Source organism: Elephas maximus, chromosome 6 (assembly GCF_024166365.1).
Source record: "Elephas maximus indicus isolate mEleMax1 chromosome 6, mEleMax1 primary haplotype, whole genome shotgun sequence".
In the NCBI taxonomy this organism is placed as follows: Eukaryota; Metazoa; Chordata; class Mammalia; order Proboscidea; family Elephantidae; genus Elephas; species Elephas maximus.
This window is the reverse complement of record NC_064824.1, coordinates 49,777,914-49,796,245: the sequence shown is the minus strand read 5'-3', so window position 1 is coordinate 49,796,245 and position 18,332 is coordinate 49,777,914. Positions and strand designations below refer to the sequence as shown.

General features: G+C 39.1%; 1 protein-coding gene across 1 annotated transcript in view; it reads right to left on the bottom strand.

Moving 5' to 3' along the window:
* Nucleotides 1-18,332, bottom strand: part of FMNL2 (formin like 2) — a 347,858-nt gene that overhangs the window by 82,228 nt on the left and 247,298 nt on the right. Inside the window, 2 exon segments of the mRNA XM_049887240.1 lie at nt 6,616-6,768; nt 9,766-9,849. Coding sequence (XP_049743197.1) covers nt 6,616-6,768; nt 9,766-9,849 — 237 coding nt within the window.

Below are 18,332 nucleotides of genomic sequence, written 5' to 3'. Positions count from 1 at the left end.
TGTACTCAGATGACATGAAACATGTTACTGGTGCATATGCATGGGGGCACACAAACATATATATACTTTTTCTCAGTCTGATTGGAGATAAATAACACTGTGGCATAGTAGAAAGATATCAGAAGACTTTGATTATATCTCCTAACTCTGCCACTTACTAGCTACGGCATAACTTCTCTGAGCCTCAATCTCCTCACCTATAAAATGGGGTTAATAATTCTTGAACTGCCCATAATTTTCATGAAAACATGGTAACTATGAAAAAGCCCTTCATCAGCCATGAATCAGGTACAAATATTTCAATCCATCTTACTGCATCCTCAGCACTTAGCGATGTATCCTTCACATATTATGTAAAAAAAAAAAAAAAAAATTTTTTTTTTTTTAACACATCTTGCTGATGGTGGCACTAAAACAAAGCCACAGGAATTTGCTGAGTCACTTCAGTATTTTCTTCAATTCTGTGTAAAACCGTTACTACCTAGTTGATTAGAACTCACAACAACCCTAGAGGAAAGAATACAACTGCCTCATAGGGTTTCCAAGGCTGTAAATCTTTACAGGAAAAGATTGCCACATCTTTCTCGTATGGAGCAGCTGGTGGGTTTGAATCACCAACCTTTTGGTTAGCAGCCACGTGCTTAACCACTGCACCACTGATTATCCATTATTGTGCCAGGTGCTTTACAGGCATTATTACTTTAATCTCCACAACACGTGGGGCAGGTCCTGGACCCTATCATCTCCACCAATCTGAGAGACAGATCACCAATGATGCACTGGACAGATTGTCTTGTTTTTCCATTTCCACAGAATCGCAGATAAAGACCCAATAAAGCGGTGAAACAAGTGAAGTCACTCTTGCCGACAGTGGGAAATGCCAGTTACATTTGCTGGTATCATACACTGACAAGCTATAATTAAAGCTGTCACCATTTTCATGAGCAGGATCACTATAATAAGCTCCAAGCTGAAAAGCTGGAATGTACTTTCTTAAGCTCAAGTACATTCTTCTCTTTTTACAACTTCAGATAGACAACAAAAAAATGCAAAACTCTGAAACACAACAATCTAATACTTTCAATTGCTTCTGATGGCAAATATGCTGAAAAGAAAAACTGAAAGTTTATAGTGATGGATTTTTTGAAAGTATGCCATATTTAGAAGGTTTTTATTTTTAGATAGTTACTGCATTTTTTTGTAGTAATTTCTGTAGTCATTTTCCCTCACATCTTCAGGTTAACAGTCCATCATGCTAAAGAGTATCTTCAACATTTCTCCTCCTTCAGCAGTAATTTTCAGATGTTTCTTATGAATGTCTCCCTACTACTACATTCTTTTCCTCCACTCCTTTACAGTGTTTTCTCTGCTAAATTGCTAAAATTTTAATTGGCAACTGCCACTTGCTGTGAATCAAGATAAAAAGTGCTCCAGCTTAACAGACTATAGAGTTCAAACATCTTTTCTGTGATGCAATAGAGTAATGGTTTACATTAACAATTTAGGTGATTTTCCCCCCAACAATTGAAATTGAGGGTAAAATGCTACTCGTTGAAATAAAAGAAGTTGAAAGAGGTCAACTCTTCTAAAATCCCCCTTGTGTTATAAACAAGATGGTACAGAACTGTGACTGTTACACAGATTAAAGAGAAAACCGCTATGAACAGAAGTATTCGTTGCAATAAAGGTCAATAAACCATATGAGCTTTTAGCCTAAACATGGAAATAGATTTGTAAGAACTAGGTAATGTCTTGAAGAATAAGGCCTCAGAGCTCAGCCTCAATTGCTTCACCAATAAAACAAGAGGGTTGAATTAAATGATGTCTGAGGTCCCATCCAGATTCCGACTTTTTTGTTTCTACTAAATAGCTCTATTTCTCTTTTTAATCAATCATGTACAAAATGTCCTCTTTCCTTTATCTCTTCGACTACCAAGTCTCATATCTGGCCTTTGCTCTATACTCTAAATTTCAGGTATCTCATGTTTAGATCCAAGTATCGGCTGTCTCATCAAACTTTTCCTCCATCCACCATCCAGTGTAGTCCACCAGACCCAGATGCCTGAAAAGATGGATTGCCTCATGCAATTTTCAACTCCACTATCTACAACTAAAAACCAAAAGCCAAAATCCAAGGCTCTTCATTATAGGGCCTCTCTCTACCTGATTCATGAGTTTATATTAAATATACATTTTATATCCATTCAAAAACATCATAACAACAAAAATTTGCAAAAAGTTCACCATTCCCTCCTGCAAAAATAATCACCATTTGAACTTCCAAAACTTTCAATTTCTTTTCCTTTGCAAATGGAGGGAAATAAAAATTGTATAAATACATAATACTTTGTCTGTCCTACTCTTGCCATTTATTTAAGACTTTTTTTTTTTTTAACATTTCTATATGCCGTTATTTTCTAATGGCTGTAAAACATGCTGTCGTATTGGCCAGGGTTTCTACTAGTTCATCTGGCACCTCTGTGTGAGATAAGAAAAATAAAATAAAAAAAGGCACATCTTCTAGGAAGAATTAGCAACAAGCACCTCATGCAGTGCGCAGTGGTTAAAGTGATCAGCTCCATGGGAAAAAGACATGGCAATCTGCTTCCACAGAGATTCACAGCCTTGGGAACCCTACGGGGTCACCCTGAGTTGGAATCCACTCAACAGCAGTGGGTTTGGCATGGCATTGTGGGCCCGGGGCTTGGTGAACAGAGTTCCCTAATCTGCCTGGCACTCTAGTTCCTAAAGGACAATATGTGAATGCCCTGACATCCAAACGGTATATGTATTGGGAAAAAAGTCCTACATAAATAGGCAAAACAGCATGATGAGTGAGTTGGGATTCAAATCACCTTATTGTACATTCTGTCTCGTTCACTTACTGTTGCACCCCAGTAAGCTGTTTAACTACCTGCTTAAGTTTCCTACTAGTGATAACAGGATATCAATAGCTATCTCATATGAGAGCCCAAAAAAAAAAAAAAAAAAACCACTGCTGTCGAGTCGATTCTGACTAATAGCGACCCTATACAGTGAGACTTAAATCACAGCAGGCTCTTAGAACAGTGCCTGGCACACAGAGGACACTCAGTAAAAGATTTTTGCTCCAGTTAAAAATTGTTATCAATTGTGTGTGTGTCTGTGTGTATTTGCGCCCACTTTAAAATACTTTTAAAAATTACTTTCTTGAAAAACATTGTTCAGGAGTGGGGTTACTATGTTAAAATATATCAACAAAGTCCTAAATTTGAACTCTTTATGCCTTCCTGTAAATCCACTCAATATATAGGTGGTAAAGAGTCAGATGATGACTATTCATGAAATGCCATATCATTAAAATAATAATGTCAGGAAAGACAGAAAAACTCATATTCTGGGGAGCTTGGGAAGAAATATTAATAGTATTTAACATATTAAAGGAAAAGTGGCCCTTGGTTTCCTCAGCACGGCTAAAATGAGTCAGTCGGGATGACCTCCAAGGCCTTTTCCAGCTTGGTATGTCTGTGATCCTCTCTCTCTATATACAGCCTCCATCTCCATCACAAGCCCTGTATTCCTGAAAGGCCACGTTCCTCCCTCTTTCCCAAATACACCTGATCTCTGATATAAAGTGTTGCTCATGTTTTCACCATACCACCACCTAGAGCACCCTTTGCTCATCCTGAGGACCACGTCTGGCCATTGTCCAGAGCCCCAGTCTGAATTCTATTCCTTCTGCCAGGCCCTACATTAGCCTTCCACTCCTTTCTATAAAGACTTAAAGCATTTATTTATTCTCTATGTCACTTCTTATTCAAATCTAATGGGATTAATTTTGACATACTTAAAAGTTAAACATTACTTTTTCTTGCATCTGAAATAATGCTGCCTTTGTCTTCACTGATCTAACATGTACTACGTTCATATACAGCATCATGTAATGTATAGCTAGATCTGTAGCCACGCTGACAGAAATCTCAACTAAATGCACACCAGACTCTAAACTTTGAAAAAAGGACAATCTAAGTTTCTACGGCGTCAATATCAACATTTTTACATCTGGCCAATCAGACAAATTTATGGTAATTCAAAATCCAATAACCCAGTGCCAAAATAATTCAAGGTGGGTGTGATGTTATAAAATGCTTACTAGCCAATTTTGAATCAAAAACCCTTGCCATTGAGTTGATTCCAACTCACAGAGACCCTACAGGATGGAGTAAAACTGCCCCATAGTGTTTCCAAGGGGTGGTTGGTGGTTTCGAGCTGTGGACCTTTTGGATAGCAGTGGGGCTTTTAACCACTGCTCCACTGTGCCACAGTTAGAAAATAAAGTCTAAATTCAAAGAGAAGAGTTTATGTCAACACTGGAATTCTGTTTTGAAATCTCACATTTTAGAACAGAGAGTTTTTCCCTTTTTCTTTAATCAAGTGCCATTTATGAGCTATTTTAAATTTCCCCTACCCATTTTATCAAGGAATATGGAATAAGATTACTGTATCTACATTATCTTGAGATTAGGATGAGGGAGCTAAAATTTGCGTTTGAATATGGAAGGTATATGTTAATTAAACAAAGAGACCAGAATAAAGAATCTCTATAAAACATGAATATTCTTTTTCTCTATTCCCCCAAAAAGAAAAAATATTAATAAAAATGCAATACACCTTAGAGGTTCAAATTCTTAAAATGAAGAATCATAATATGATAACAGAGTGTACAGGACTTTAAAAGACAGTGTGGGCTTTATCCCAGTGGAGGGTGATGGCACAAAGCCATAAGGTTATCATATTATAACATGGAGGACAGTTGTAATACCCTGCCACCATGCACTCCGAGCTCTCTTGGGTGTCATTTTCACCCGTGACTTACGAGATTTTCCGGTTTGAAGCCTCATCATCAGTGTGTAAACTGAAGCTGCTCCAGAGGCAACAGGGGGAGAAGCAGCTCTGGTGGCATTTGGACTGAAGATACTCAGGCAGAGAAACCAATCTGGTGATGGTGTAAGAGATGAATGAAACCGGAGGAAAAAGAGTCCATAAGACGAGAGAGGACAAAGAAGAGGAGGAGAAGACGGTAAGAAACGAGATGGTGGAATGAAATAAGGACAGCAAAAAGAATGCCAAAAAGTAAAGTAAGTATGGGGAGCAGAAAAGGAAAGGGAAGAAAAGGAGGAGGAGGAAGAGAAAAAAAAATGTGAACAATCTTTGTGTATATGAAAAACAACATGTACCACATGCCGGTACTTCTGATTCCTGTTTTTATGTCACAGATCTATTAAATGACCAAACACAGAATTAGAATCCGGGCACAAATCCATGAACCACAGAACTGGACTATCACTGACATACACTGTTTAAAAAAAAAAAAACCTAAACTTCAGGTCAACAAGTGGCATGAGTGTTACCGCCATATCGACTTTCTCAAGTTACTAGAAACCATGAAGCTGAGTCAAAGGAAATTCAAATGTTCCATTCCTGAGCTTGAAACTGTTCAAACACAAAAAAGAATATGATGTTGGTTTCTTAGTTGGTCATCTTCAAGCATACCTGCCAACCAGAAATGTCATACAGCTTCCCTGTATTTTTCAGGATAGCTTTTCCATCTTGTTCTAGCTTCCTACTTTTGGTCTTTCTTTCCAATTTAAATTGAATTCTAGCAGGATTAACCTTGAGCTAACTATGAAGAAGATCAAGCTGGCCTTTGGTGTCCTTGCATCCCACTGTTCAAGGTTATATCCCTCTTTGGACCTGGAATGCTACCCATGTTTTCCTGACTCCTCCATTCTACTGGAAACAATAATCTTCAATAACTCAAAAACACACAGAGTGAATTATTAATTAGATAAATGAATCATTGTTAAGTGGTAACGGGCAAATATATTATATTTTCCAGGTAAGAAATGATGAAAAACCAAATTAAAATGTATTTTGTAAATTGAACCCTTTATATATAATTAGAGCTGTCCCAGTGGTGTAAAATTCCACTCAAGCACCAAGGTGGTCAGCACTCACCCTCCCTTAGCATGGTGCTATTTCAGACAAGAGAGACTAGAGAGAGAATCCTTAAGAGAAAATATGAGGTTTATAACTGAAGTACATCTAACCAAAGAAACAACGTTTAAACGCATCTCATTAACACAGTTATCAGCATAGCATTTTGCGCCTATGACAAAAAACATGTCCCGAGAGATCACCGTGACACAGAACACACACCTGAGCTTCCTTGGGAGGAAGAGAGGGGAGGAGAAGGACAAGAATGGCAACAAGGGGCTCTTTAGATCCTCAAATCTCAAAGTGCTGCCTCTACCCAGGAACCAGTGCCTAAATTACAGTGTCAACATCCACCTGGTTTCAGAAACTTATCTGCCTACAGGGACTGTCCGTGGAATCATTTGGAAGCAGATTTTTTTCACTTTCTATGCTGAATGAAAGTCTGTTATTTTCAGAAACTATAGAGTATATCGGAGCGATGATCCCACTAACGCCTAAAGAAACATTTACTTGGAATCGCAAGAAAATGAAAATGCTGTGTGGCAAGATACATCAATACATTGCCCAGGATCATCAAAAGAAGTGAGGAAACCTTGTAGCGTATGCTACCAAAGTTGCCTCCTGATTAAAGGAACTTACCGTAGTGCAGAATGTCTCCCAGAGCGGGACACGCTGCTGCCCACAGGTGAGGGCAGGTTGCTCCCTCTGTGCAGGTCCTCAATGGACCTGCTCCAGGGCTTTGATTTGTCCATCGAGCTCTCCACAGTGCTTTCCACACTTTCAAAGTCAAAACTAAAACAAAACACAAATGTCACTGAAGACTTAAAAACTCACGGCCACACAGATACATGTGTACACACAACATTCTCCTTCCTATTCCACATCTGTACCTTAATGTGGGGAGTCTCTGCAGGAAGAGAAAAACTAAAAAGGAAATGCAAAAGAATTTCCACAGGCTCAGCGTTCACTTCAAAAACACAGAATGACAAATACTCGACCTGGCAAAAGAAAAACTGAATAAAAGCAAAAATTACACAGTGCTGTATTATTTGGATTTCACTATTAAGGCATGCTAACGTACCAACTGCTAACACTGCTATGGAGAAAGGGGGAAAAAGAAATCCTACAGCTGTCTTCATTTTGCTTTAACAAATCAATATGGTAGGCTTATACTAATTTATTCCTACCCATCAATTTTCACCGAGCTTTTTCTCCTAGCGTGTTGGCAAGTGTACTTTTCCAACCATATGTAATACATTACTATTGAAGCTATGGATTTGCTTTGATTGTGGAATCTCTTCCCTATGTGGTACTCTTTAAAGTAAGATGGTCCTTTCTCTGACATTTTTTGGGGTTATTACTCATGTTAACCATGTTAGAATAAATGGCAAGTTAAGTTGCTCATTCTTGTATAATTTTAGGAAAGTTTTTAAACAGACAGGGCTTTGTGTTCCATGCATTTTTTTTCCTCCCAGAGTCAGTAACTGTCTTCTCAAAAAAAACATTTCATTCATAGTTTCTATGTACAATTTCACCAAACGCCACCTGATCAGACAGTATGACAAACAGAAGGCAGCGTTAAGATAGCTGTAATTAATGCCCTCAGCAAGATTTTAGAGCATACTGTAGAAAGTAATGCAATAATATGCATTAGAAATAAAACATATGATTGCCAAAATAAAATATTTGTTAAGAATGGTCATTATCTGAAAACTAGATGATGCTCTCAATCTATTAAATGCTAATTCTGATAGCCGAGACTGTTGTACTAAATCAGAGTATGGGTTCGATCACAGACACTTTTGTCATAACTTTGGATGCAGTTAGCAGTGAACAAGAAGAGAGGTGGAAATGAGTAACCAAACACAGCCTTAAATACAAAAAACAGAGGCCTATAATCGAGACTGGAGACGGTAAGCCAAGGTGACGTTCGAAGTGGCAGGAGGGATCCTCCAAGATCACTCATGCCTATTGTACTTATGTATTTTTTTTTTATTGTATCTTACGTTCCTCTCAGCTTGTCCTTTCCTCTCATACAGAAGAAAACATAAAGACTCACCCTAAGGAATGCTTTTATTTTAGGGATGGAGTGTAGCCATTGTTTCACATTCCAAGGGCTAGAAAATTGTCAAATGCTGGCGAATAGTAGGGAAAGTTTTCTGCAGACTGGTTTCAATAAAGAACTTACATATGCATATAATTTATCTAATTAGAGCAAAACAAAACCAAAATCAATAAACCAACAATGGGTATATAAGGCTAATGACAAAAACAAAAAAACCATAAAGGTACAAGATTAGATAAAGTTCTGATCTTTTGTTGGCTAGCATCTCACACTTTGGAGTAGAATTCCCTCTCAGTAGCACTACCTTTCCCCATTGGTCCCACATGATGGTACTTTGGGAAAGCTGGTTTCCAAGTCCTATTATGATGGAGGTAAAGGGTTAATCACAGCAAACATATAATATATACCATGTCATTCTTTTCCATTTTTCCTGAAGTTACTTAACCCTTCCTTAATTCCACGAATATTATTCCAGATTTTAAGATATACAACAGGGTAATATTATTCTGTTTTGTCCTAGTAATATAAAGTGTAAAGAGACTAGCAGTGTTTTGATATAATGGAGTAATGGAGATAGTTAAGAAATATCCTTTAGAAGATCATGCGATGGCACTGGGTTTACTAGGGTATAAAAACGAGGATTTTATTTCAGAGAATAATTTCTCAGGAAGAGCTGGTTTGTTGGCTTTTCTTAGTCTACCCCGTATAACACATGAGAGGCGTCAAAGCCGAAACTCATCAAGCCAGTTTCAGTTAATACTTTAGTTCCTGTATCTGTAAGGTAGGAATAATTATAGCTTTCTCCTCACAAATTCTCAGGGAAGTGATGAAGATCACTAAAGATAACATCCTGTTAAATCTTGGGACTTTTGGAAGTGAGTCATTATGAAAAACAAGTTGCTGCTTTTGAAAAGAAGATGTGAAGAGTAAAAAACTCCACCTAAGCTGAAACGTCTCAGTCACATTAAATATATGATATTATTTCCTCAGTCTGTGTGTAAGAGTACATCTGGATATTGGAATGTTTTTTGAACAAAGGAGGAAATGTGGAGAAGAAAATATCATTCAAATGTATACTTTTCAGTCCTGCTGTAAATCATTCCAGGAGCCTAGCAAATGGGAGGATTTTATGAAACAACAAAAGCACGGTGAAGTAAAATGGATGTTTTTCTGTTCTCCCTCAGCTTTGTGGGGAAAAGCCAAAACTATACACATGTACATAACGTAAAAAGGAAAAGTCTCTTGTTTACCCCCCTTTCTACAGTTTCACTATGTTTAGTATCTACCGTCATTATCATTTTCTCTGCATTTACTAGCATATACAAACATATGCGCATGTACCTCATTTTTTGAAATACAAATGGACACAGCACTCTTCTGCATCTTGTTTTATTCACTTAACGATATATCATAAACCTTTCTCAATAACTAATAGAGTATTCTACCGTATGAATGTTCATAACTCAAGCCCTAAAGTACTTCTTTTTAAAATAAGTACTTCTGTAAGGGTTATTTTTAATCATCTGTCTTATTTCTGCATTAAATACATCTCTAATAACAATTATGTGATTCGCTTTTGGTTACCCGAACAGAAACAAACCTTCTTAAACACTGTCGTTCCCCGCCCCCACCCCAGTAAAAAAAACAGGGTATAATTTTACCACTGAGTTGCATCTTCGCTGACCATATGAAATTCAAAAGCAAACAGACCAAGTTTTACTTACGTTACTGCGTACTGTGCAAAGGACAGATACTCCACCAGAACGTCAAGACCTTTGTTTTCTTCATTCAAAAACTCTCTGACCCACCTGTTGGGGGGAAAAAAAAAATTAGAGAGGTCCATCTCATGCCCTGCCGTGGAAAAGGATACAGAGGAAAGTTTTGTTTTTCAACCAGAAACATTCAATATGGAGTAAGGCCTAGATTATTTCACTTGAGGCAGGATATGGCAACTAAGAAAGCCACAACATTTCAGCGCGCAAGAATAAACAGAAGGAAAAACATGCACAGCACATGTGCCGTCCTTTCATTTCACTGCTTCGAAACTTAAGATAGCTTATACGAAGCTTTCTTGTCACGTGTATTTTTTCTACCACAACTGATCCACAGCAAGCTTGCTGAAGGTTCCAAGATTACACGGGGAATGAGGCGGACTGGGGACATGACGACATAACCACTGAGGTCCAGGCTTGATTCCAAATCCATGTTCACCTCCTGCTTGGCATCCTAAGTGGTAGAAACCACTAAACTAGCCAGTGAGAGACCAGCATTTATGGGCTTCTGGAAATTCAATAGGTATAATAATTTGCTTAATTTTTTCCATGAATGCTAAAAGCTGCAGGTACCATATGCCATCATCAAGGCCAAGATATGACAAATATCTTTTGTCAGAATTAAAAATAATAATAAAGTCACCTTGCATTTGAATGGTGCTTAATGGTTCACCGAGAATTTTTACACATTTTTATTTGCTCCTCATAGCAGTTCAGACAAATAAAGCAGAGTGGTCAAACAGCACCTTTAGGTACTGAGGATAAATACCTGCTATTCCATTTTTAAGATTCCTCTTACTGACTCATCTGTTACAAAGAACTCACGGTACCTGATTAAACCTTTGGACTCTGAAACTCCAACAAATAACTAAGTATAAAAGGCCACTACTATCCCTGAATGGAGCCCTGGTGGTTTAATGGTTAAGAGGTCAGTTGCTAATCAAAAGGTCAGCAGTTCAAATATACCAGTCGCTACTTGGAAGCCCTATGGGGCAGTTCTGCTCTGTCCTATAGGGTTGCTACAAGCCAGAACCAACTCAATGGCACCTAACAACAACAACAATCCCTGCATGACACTTGGGATACTACTGTCAACTACATTCCAAAATGGCTGCTTCCTCCTTGAACACCAAGCCAAAAGGTAAGCCAGCAATGGGTATTATAGCTACTGTGGATGCCAGTTTCGCTAGCTATTAAAATAATAGTAGGATAATCCCAGAAATACACGTGCACCCTTAAGGATCAGCAACTCCTTGGAGTCTTTTGTTTTAAAGGAAGATATAATCCAGTGGATTCAGGACATAGTTTTGTTTTTGTTTTGGGGTGGGGAGTGTTTGTGTGTTTTTTGTTTTCTCCTCAGCTTCATTCTTTCTTCTAGTCCTGTCATCTCCATGATGTAAATTCAGATCCGCAAGTAGTTTCAGGAAGCAGAAAGGTGGGAAAAATAGATAGTTCAACTAAATCTTCCCCACAGTACTTTAGGCAGTCTACTGGTTAAGAGCTCACACTGCTAACCAAAGGCTTGGTGGTTCAAATCCACCAGGCACTCCTTAGAAACCCTAGGGCACAGTTCTACTCTGTCCTATAGGGTTGCTGTGAGTCGACGGCAATGGGTTTTTTTTTAATATAGCCACATGTAAGCACCGACATTTAATTTAAAGGAGACCTAGAGTAGCAACACTGGCAAAGAAAATACTACCAGTTAGGTCTCACAACGTGGCTTTGTTATGACGTCTAAACAAAACTAAAGGGCCTAGCTACTGGTCGACACTTAACCAGACCTTTCAAAACAACCACATACATGATCTCACCACATCCGCTTCTGGATGCTTATTTTTATTTGAGTGATTTTAATTACTCCCTATGCTACCAGGTCCCAGGAGACACCGGGCACATTTTTAAGTGCCGATAATTAGAAGCTTAGAAATAGTACAAGATTTTTTTTTCCTTTTCACCATTAGCAGGAGACATAAGAAAGGATGAAGCTCTCTATCAAAATTGAATGATTAGTTTCCCTTTAAATTTAAGCCCCTTAGCTTCTCTTAGGCTTTTCCATTGCTCTGGCCTATGGACTCTGATTACATGATTTAATTAGCCCCTGGTTGAATGTGTGCAGCAAAAAGCCCCACTGCCAGGCATAGAACTCATCTTTTTAATACTGACAAGTAACCATGGGATCCAGATTCTTCAGGGCAGTCTCAGTTTCAGATATTCTATCCCAGGGGCCCATAATACTCTAATTTGGGAACTGAGAAAAACGGTTATGGTAGGTCCTTCTGGTTGTTTTCCAGACACTGCCTCTACAGAGTACAGATGGTCCAGGGAGCCATCGCACCTCCATCTCAATTAGAAAGTTCAGTCACAAATTGGATAAGAGGCAAATGACCCAAGGCTAAAAAAAAAAAAAAAGTGGAAAAAGCCAAGTACAGCCAGAGCTACTCTTCTCTTGAGTCAAAGTGGCAATGTGCATTTATCTTGACACAGGAACACAGTGTATTGTCTTCTTTTGCTGCAATTCAACATCCCACCAATGCCATGCCTCCACTTAGCAACCTTGAGTGAAAATGCCTTAAAGACAATTTTCAAAGTGAAAGGCATGATCCAGCTGCTCAATCCCTAAAACATCTGCTGAGTATAACATGTCACTGCCTCTGGTTTAAGGTCATGCAGTTAACCTCTTTTTTCTAAGATACAAGATCCTTCTTGGGTCTTTGGCTTGGCCCTGACACCTCTAGGTGATACCGGAAAGAACAAGACATAAATCCTCCCAGGCTGGCTACCCTACCCTCTCTGTCAAGTGCTATGAGGTTAGCAAAGTCATTTCATTTCAGCACTAAGGCTATGGATTGTAAGGAAAAAGATAACCATCACTCGTTCCCTAGTCCTCATCTCTTTCCACCTCGGGATATCCTGTAAGAGAAAGAACAGAGGTAAGAGTGAATGTCTGTGGGAACGAAAGAGCATGAAAAGAAAATAGGTGAAGATGAAAAGCAGGCCAACTTTCAAAGCAGTATCTTGTATCTAACATGGATGCCTCATTCTGCAGATTCATGTACATGTCCATGTAATGACTATTAAATTACTTCCATTTTCACCTCTGTGCACGACACACATAATTTTCTATTCATTTCCAATCTGCAAACAGTTTCAAATTGGGTGAGCATAGGTTATGGAGAGCACAATTATTTCTGGCTCTGACATTATGCATTTTTACTGAATACCTCACAGACTCAATAAATTACCATATGTTGTAAATTTGAACATGGGCAAATTCCAAATCAGCTGTTTTGGAGCTAAAAAGATAGGGATAATGAAAAAATAGCTCTGAAAAAAGTTGGATTCAGGGAAGGATCTAAGTGCAGATGTTAGTCACTGTTTTGTTGTAGATTGGTCAAAGTTTTATTTCAGAGCTACCACGGTTTTCTCTCTGTCTTTCAAAGTTTTAGAATCTCACTGTCCTCATCTGGAAAATTTTGATTTCTAAGAAAGCAAAGTTGCCCCAAGACACACAAGAGAAAGGGACAAATACTGAATTCCCTTTGCTAGATTCCTTTAGAGAGGCCCTGTAGATAGACAGTGAGAACCGTCATTGCTGAAAAATCTTGACAAGGAAGATAAGCATCACTCAGATTCACCACCACTGGTTACCAAATCTACTTTGTGAGGCAACGTCACAAATTGGTTCTCAAAGTGTAGCCCACACATCACTAGGGTTCCCAAGACCATTTCAGGGGGTGTGTGTGATAAAAACTATTTTCACAAAAATATTAAGACATTAGTTGCCTTTTACACTACATTGACATTCACACTGATGGTACAAACAGAATAGTGCATAAAACTGATGGCACCAAAGAATACAGTTATTTATTGTATTCTTCATTCTGAGCACTCAGGGGTGTAAAAGTCATCTTGAAGCAATAAAAACTGATTTTATTAAAGCTTGCTCCATGAGTACACACATCATTTTTAATTTTCTGTACGACACATATGCAAAGCCTACATAGAGCATTCCTGTGTCATACATAAGTACCATGGTTGTCTAAGTAAAAAGCACTTGTGTAATTGTCTGAGTTACAAGCTAAGCTGGCCACTTTTTTCATGGAATGCCACTTGACTCACAAAAATGGCTGACAAACTATTGCCGTTCAGTCTCGGGTATTTGGCAAACATTTTTTTTCAAAAATAAGTGAAGTGAGCCTGTCATTTCAAGGAAAACACCTGAAAGTATTCCTTGTCCATGATAAAATTTGAGCTTGTAAGCAAAATGAGAATTTTGGAAACCTTCTAGTCACCATCAAGAGCTTCACAGCTTCACAAAACTTAAAGTACATTCTGATGAGATTCTTAACTACTAACAAATGTGACTTTTTTACATAGTATAATGAAGTGTTGTCAACGTTTTTAAGAGTAAAGTTTCAGTGATGGATCACTTTTGTGTGGCCTTTCTAGCTGTGGTCTTTTAACTCTCAACCAAGTAATTGGGCAGGACTGTGTGACAGGGTAATCGTGGCCCACCAAAGGGACTGGTGCCCTGGTGGCAAAATGGTTATTAAGAGCTCAGGCTGCTAACCAAAAGGCTGGCAGTTTGAATTCACCAGTCAGTCCTTGGAAACCCTATGGGGCAGTTCTACTCTGTTCCATAGGGTCGCTATGAGTCAGAATCAAGTCAACCGCACACAACAACAAAAAAAGGGATTGGTCAGTTCTGCCATTCCATTGTGCTTGCAATGAGCTCCCCCAGAGGCAGGAAAGAGAGGATCCCACCAACACCAAGGAAAAAGAGCTAGTGCATCCTTTGGACCTGGGATTCCTGTGCTTAGAAGCTCCTGGACCTAGGAGACAGAGAGAGAGAGACCCAGCAGCAGAGGACAGTGTGGTGGGCTTCCCAGCCCAAGGAGAGAGAAAGCTGAGTGCCTTTGGGTAGAGGCTCAAGGCCACGGAGAGGCGTGCCTGCGAGCACAGCTGGGAAGAGGCTATCCTAATGGAAGAACTGTATCTTGAGCGTTCCTGAACCTGAATTATAACCTGTTACTTCCCTAAAAAACCTCAAAATTTTGAGTATTGTCTGTGCGTTCTGTGTGGCCACTGCAATAAATTATCCAACCCAGCAGAGATGTAGACAGTGCTGAGAATTGGTAAAGATGGCAGAAAGGGGAAGCATGCCTGACCTCCGCCTCAAAGGAATCAACCCTAGGCTGCTGATCTTGATTCTCCTTCCTCCTTGTGAAGTTAGAGGTCAGACACTGCCCCCAAGCTGTTTTCATATCAGCAAAACAATATTTCCAAATTACCAATATATGGTGTTAGAAAATCATGCACAGGTTAAAAAAGACTCACTCAAAGTATAAGACAGCACAATGGATTTTCATATAGCAAAGGATAAAAAGTTCACTGAGTCATGGTTTCAAGGAATATCCCAGTTAATTGGCCTAATAATATGTTGAATGCTTTTGTTCCACCTCCTAGTTTGTTACACAGTGCCTGGGGTTGTAAAAGCTTGCAAGAAGGAGGCAAAGCCAAGATGGTGGCGTACTCAGATGGTTCTGGTGATCCCTCTTACAACAAAGACCTGAAAAAACAAGTGAATTCATTATATATATGACAAGCTAGGAACCCTGAACATCAAAGGCAAAGTTAAGAAATCAGACTGAGTGACATGGGGAGGGAGAGGCGGTATAGAAGCAGCAAGGAGCTGCCAATTCAGCCGGAGCACCTCAGCCCCGATTCCCTGGCACAGCTGTGGCAGGGCTAGCAGTAGTAGGACACGGCTGCTTCAGCGAAAGAAGGCAAGCAAGGTGGCACAGCCTCAACCTCCTGGAATGACCGCAGCAGGACCAAGCCAGTGTACAGAATCTATGCATGCCTCCAGAATCTATAGCGCTCTTGGCACGAGATAAGCGGTTCTGTCTAATTTACCACATGGATCTAAATAGCTCCTCCTTTTGAAAGAACTCTCTCCCATCTATCTGATCCCTCCTCCCTCTGACCCAGATCGCTTCAGTAATAGTTTATTTCCCTGAGCCTGAGAGAGGTCCTGCTACACTCCCTGAGCCATTCTCCCTGCGCCTTGGAGAAAGAACAAATTAACAAATGGGGGAAAAAATACTCTGCCAGCTCCCCCAATCTGGAAACTCAGAGCAGAAGCTGCTCCTGTCCAGGTACAAGTGGTCCACAGACTTTGTCTTTCACCCCTGCATGGATCCAGGTCGCCCCATTACAGCAGATAGGATCTGGCTGTTAAATTGCAAGGATGAATCTGTTTGAGGTCTGACTGTGTTTCAGATATGTGGTGGAGGGAGGTGTTGATATTTGATACTGCTCTGCCTATTAAACAGGGCCCTCACCAACCCACAGCAGGGGCCTGAGGACTGGTGGCTCCACCCATGCCACCTAGCCACCCGATACAGGGGTCCAAGGATAAGTGGTGCCTTCCAGTCCTTACATTTAACAGCACTGAGTGCCTATGGTATGTCTGCAGAGCCTACCCACCAGAGCTCTCTAGAGAACTGGGACACACCTTCCTCACACTCAGGGGAAGGTTGTCAGCCCCTTGTCTTCCTCAGAGTGTGACCCCTGCTGCAACCAAAAACTTGTGCATATACCAATCACCACTGCTCCTCTAAGATCATAGGTGAGAGCCTGCACCACAAACTAGGTGAGAGGCTATCTGGACACCTGAGCTGCTACACAAGAACAGTGAATGGGCTCCTAGGCTCATATACCTGGTAACAGCTCTAGCCATCTGGTGTAAGGACATTAGTGCTTCAAAGGCTCCAATAATCAAGTTAGCTCACTCTAGTAACCTATTCAGGTATATCAAAACAAAACAAAGCAAGAAGCTAGGACACAGTGAGCAAACATAAATCAATACAAAAACTTAAAGATGGCTTGGAGACAACAGTTAATATCAAATCACATAAAGCAGCAGACCATGATTTCTTCAAAAAACTCCCAAAACAAAGAATCAAGGCATCTTCAGGATGAAGATGTATTCCTGGAATTACTAGATGTACAATATGCAAGATTAATATACAGAACTCTTAAAGACATCGGGAAGGAGATCAGGCAAAACACAGAATAAGCGAAGGAGCACAAAGATAAAGCAGTCGAAGAAATTAAGAAGATTATTCAAGAACATAATGAAAAATTTAATAGGCTGCGAGAATCCATAGAGAGACAGCAATCAGAAATTCAGAATAATAATAATAAAATTTCAGAATAAGACAACTCGGTAGTAAGTCAGCAGACCAGAATTCAGGAAATGGAAGTCAGAATTAGAAAGGTCAAAGATAAAACACTTGGCAATAATATATTAGAAGAAAAATCAGATAAAGGAATTTAAAACAGTGAAGAAACCCTAAGAATCATGTGGGGTTTTATCAAGAAGAATAACTTGCAAGTGATTGGAATAACTGGACAGGGAGGGAAAACAAAAAATATAGAGAGGATTGCGAAAGATTTGTTGGCAGAAAACTTCCCTGGTATTGTGAAAGACGAAAAGATAGCTATCCAAGATGCTCATCAAACCCCACACAAGGTATCTCCCAAAAGAAAGTCACCAAGACATGTAATAATCAAACTTGCCAAAACCAAAGATAAAAAGAAAACTTTAAGAGCAGCCAGGGATAAACGAAAAGTCACCTACAAAGGAGAGTCAATAAGAATAAGCTCGGCTGACTCGGCAGAAACCATGTAGACAAGAAGGCAATAGAATGACATGTATAAAGCACTAAATGAAAAAAATTGCCAGCCAAGAATCACATATCCAGAAAAATTGTCTCTCAAATATGAAGGTGAAATTAGGACATTTTCAGATAAACAGAAGTTTATGGAATTTGCAAAAACCAAACCAAAACTACAAGAAATACTAAAGGGAATTCTCTGGTTAGAAAATCCATAATATCAGATATCAACCCAACACTAGAACACAGGACAGAGGAACCAGATATAAACCCAGATACAGAAACCATAAAACTAAACCAAGTTAAAAAACAGGGAATCAGTGATGTCATTATGTAAAAGATAAGAACATTCAAACAATAAAGAGATACTAAATACTCACATATCTTTTATATGGACAGGAAATCAAGGCAATATAGGGAAATAAAAGTTAGGTTTAAACTTAGAAAACTAGGGGTAAATATTAAAGTAACCACAAGGGAGACTAATAATCCTACACATCAAAATAAAATACAAGAAAAATATAAAGACTCAGCAAGAACAAAATCAACAACAATGAAAAACAGGAACACACAATTTACAAAGAAAAACTACTCAGCACAAAAAATTAAGTGGGAAAAAGAAACTGTAAATAACACACAAAAAAAGACAGAAATGACAGCACTAAACTCATACCTATCTATAATCATGCTGGATGTAAATGGACTAAATGCAACAATAAAGACACAGAGGGTGAGAGAATGGATTAAAAACACACGATCCATCTATATGCTGCCTACAAGAGACATACCTTAGACTTAAAGACACAAACAAAAACTCAAAGGATGGAAAAAAATACA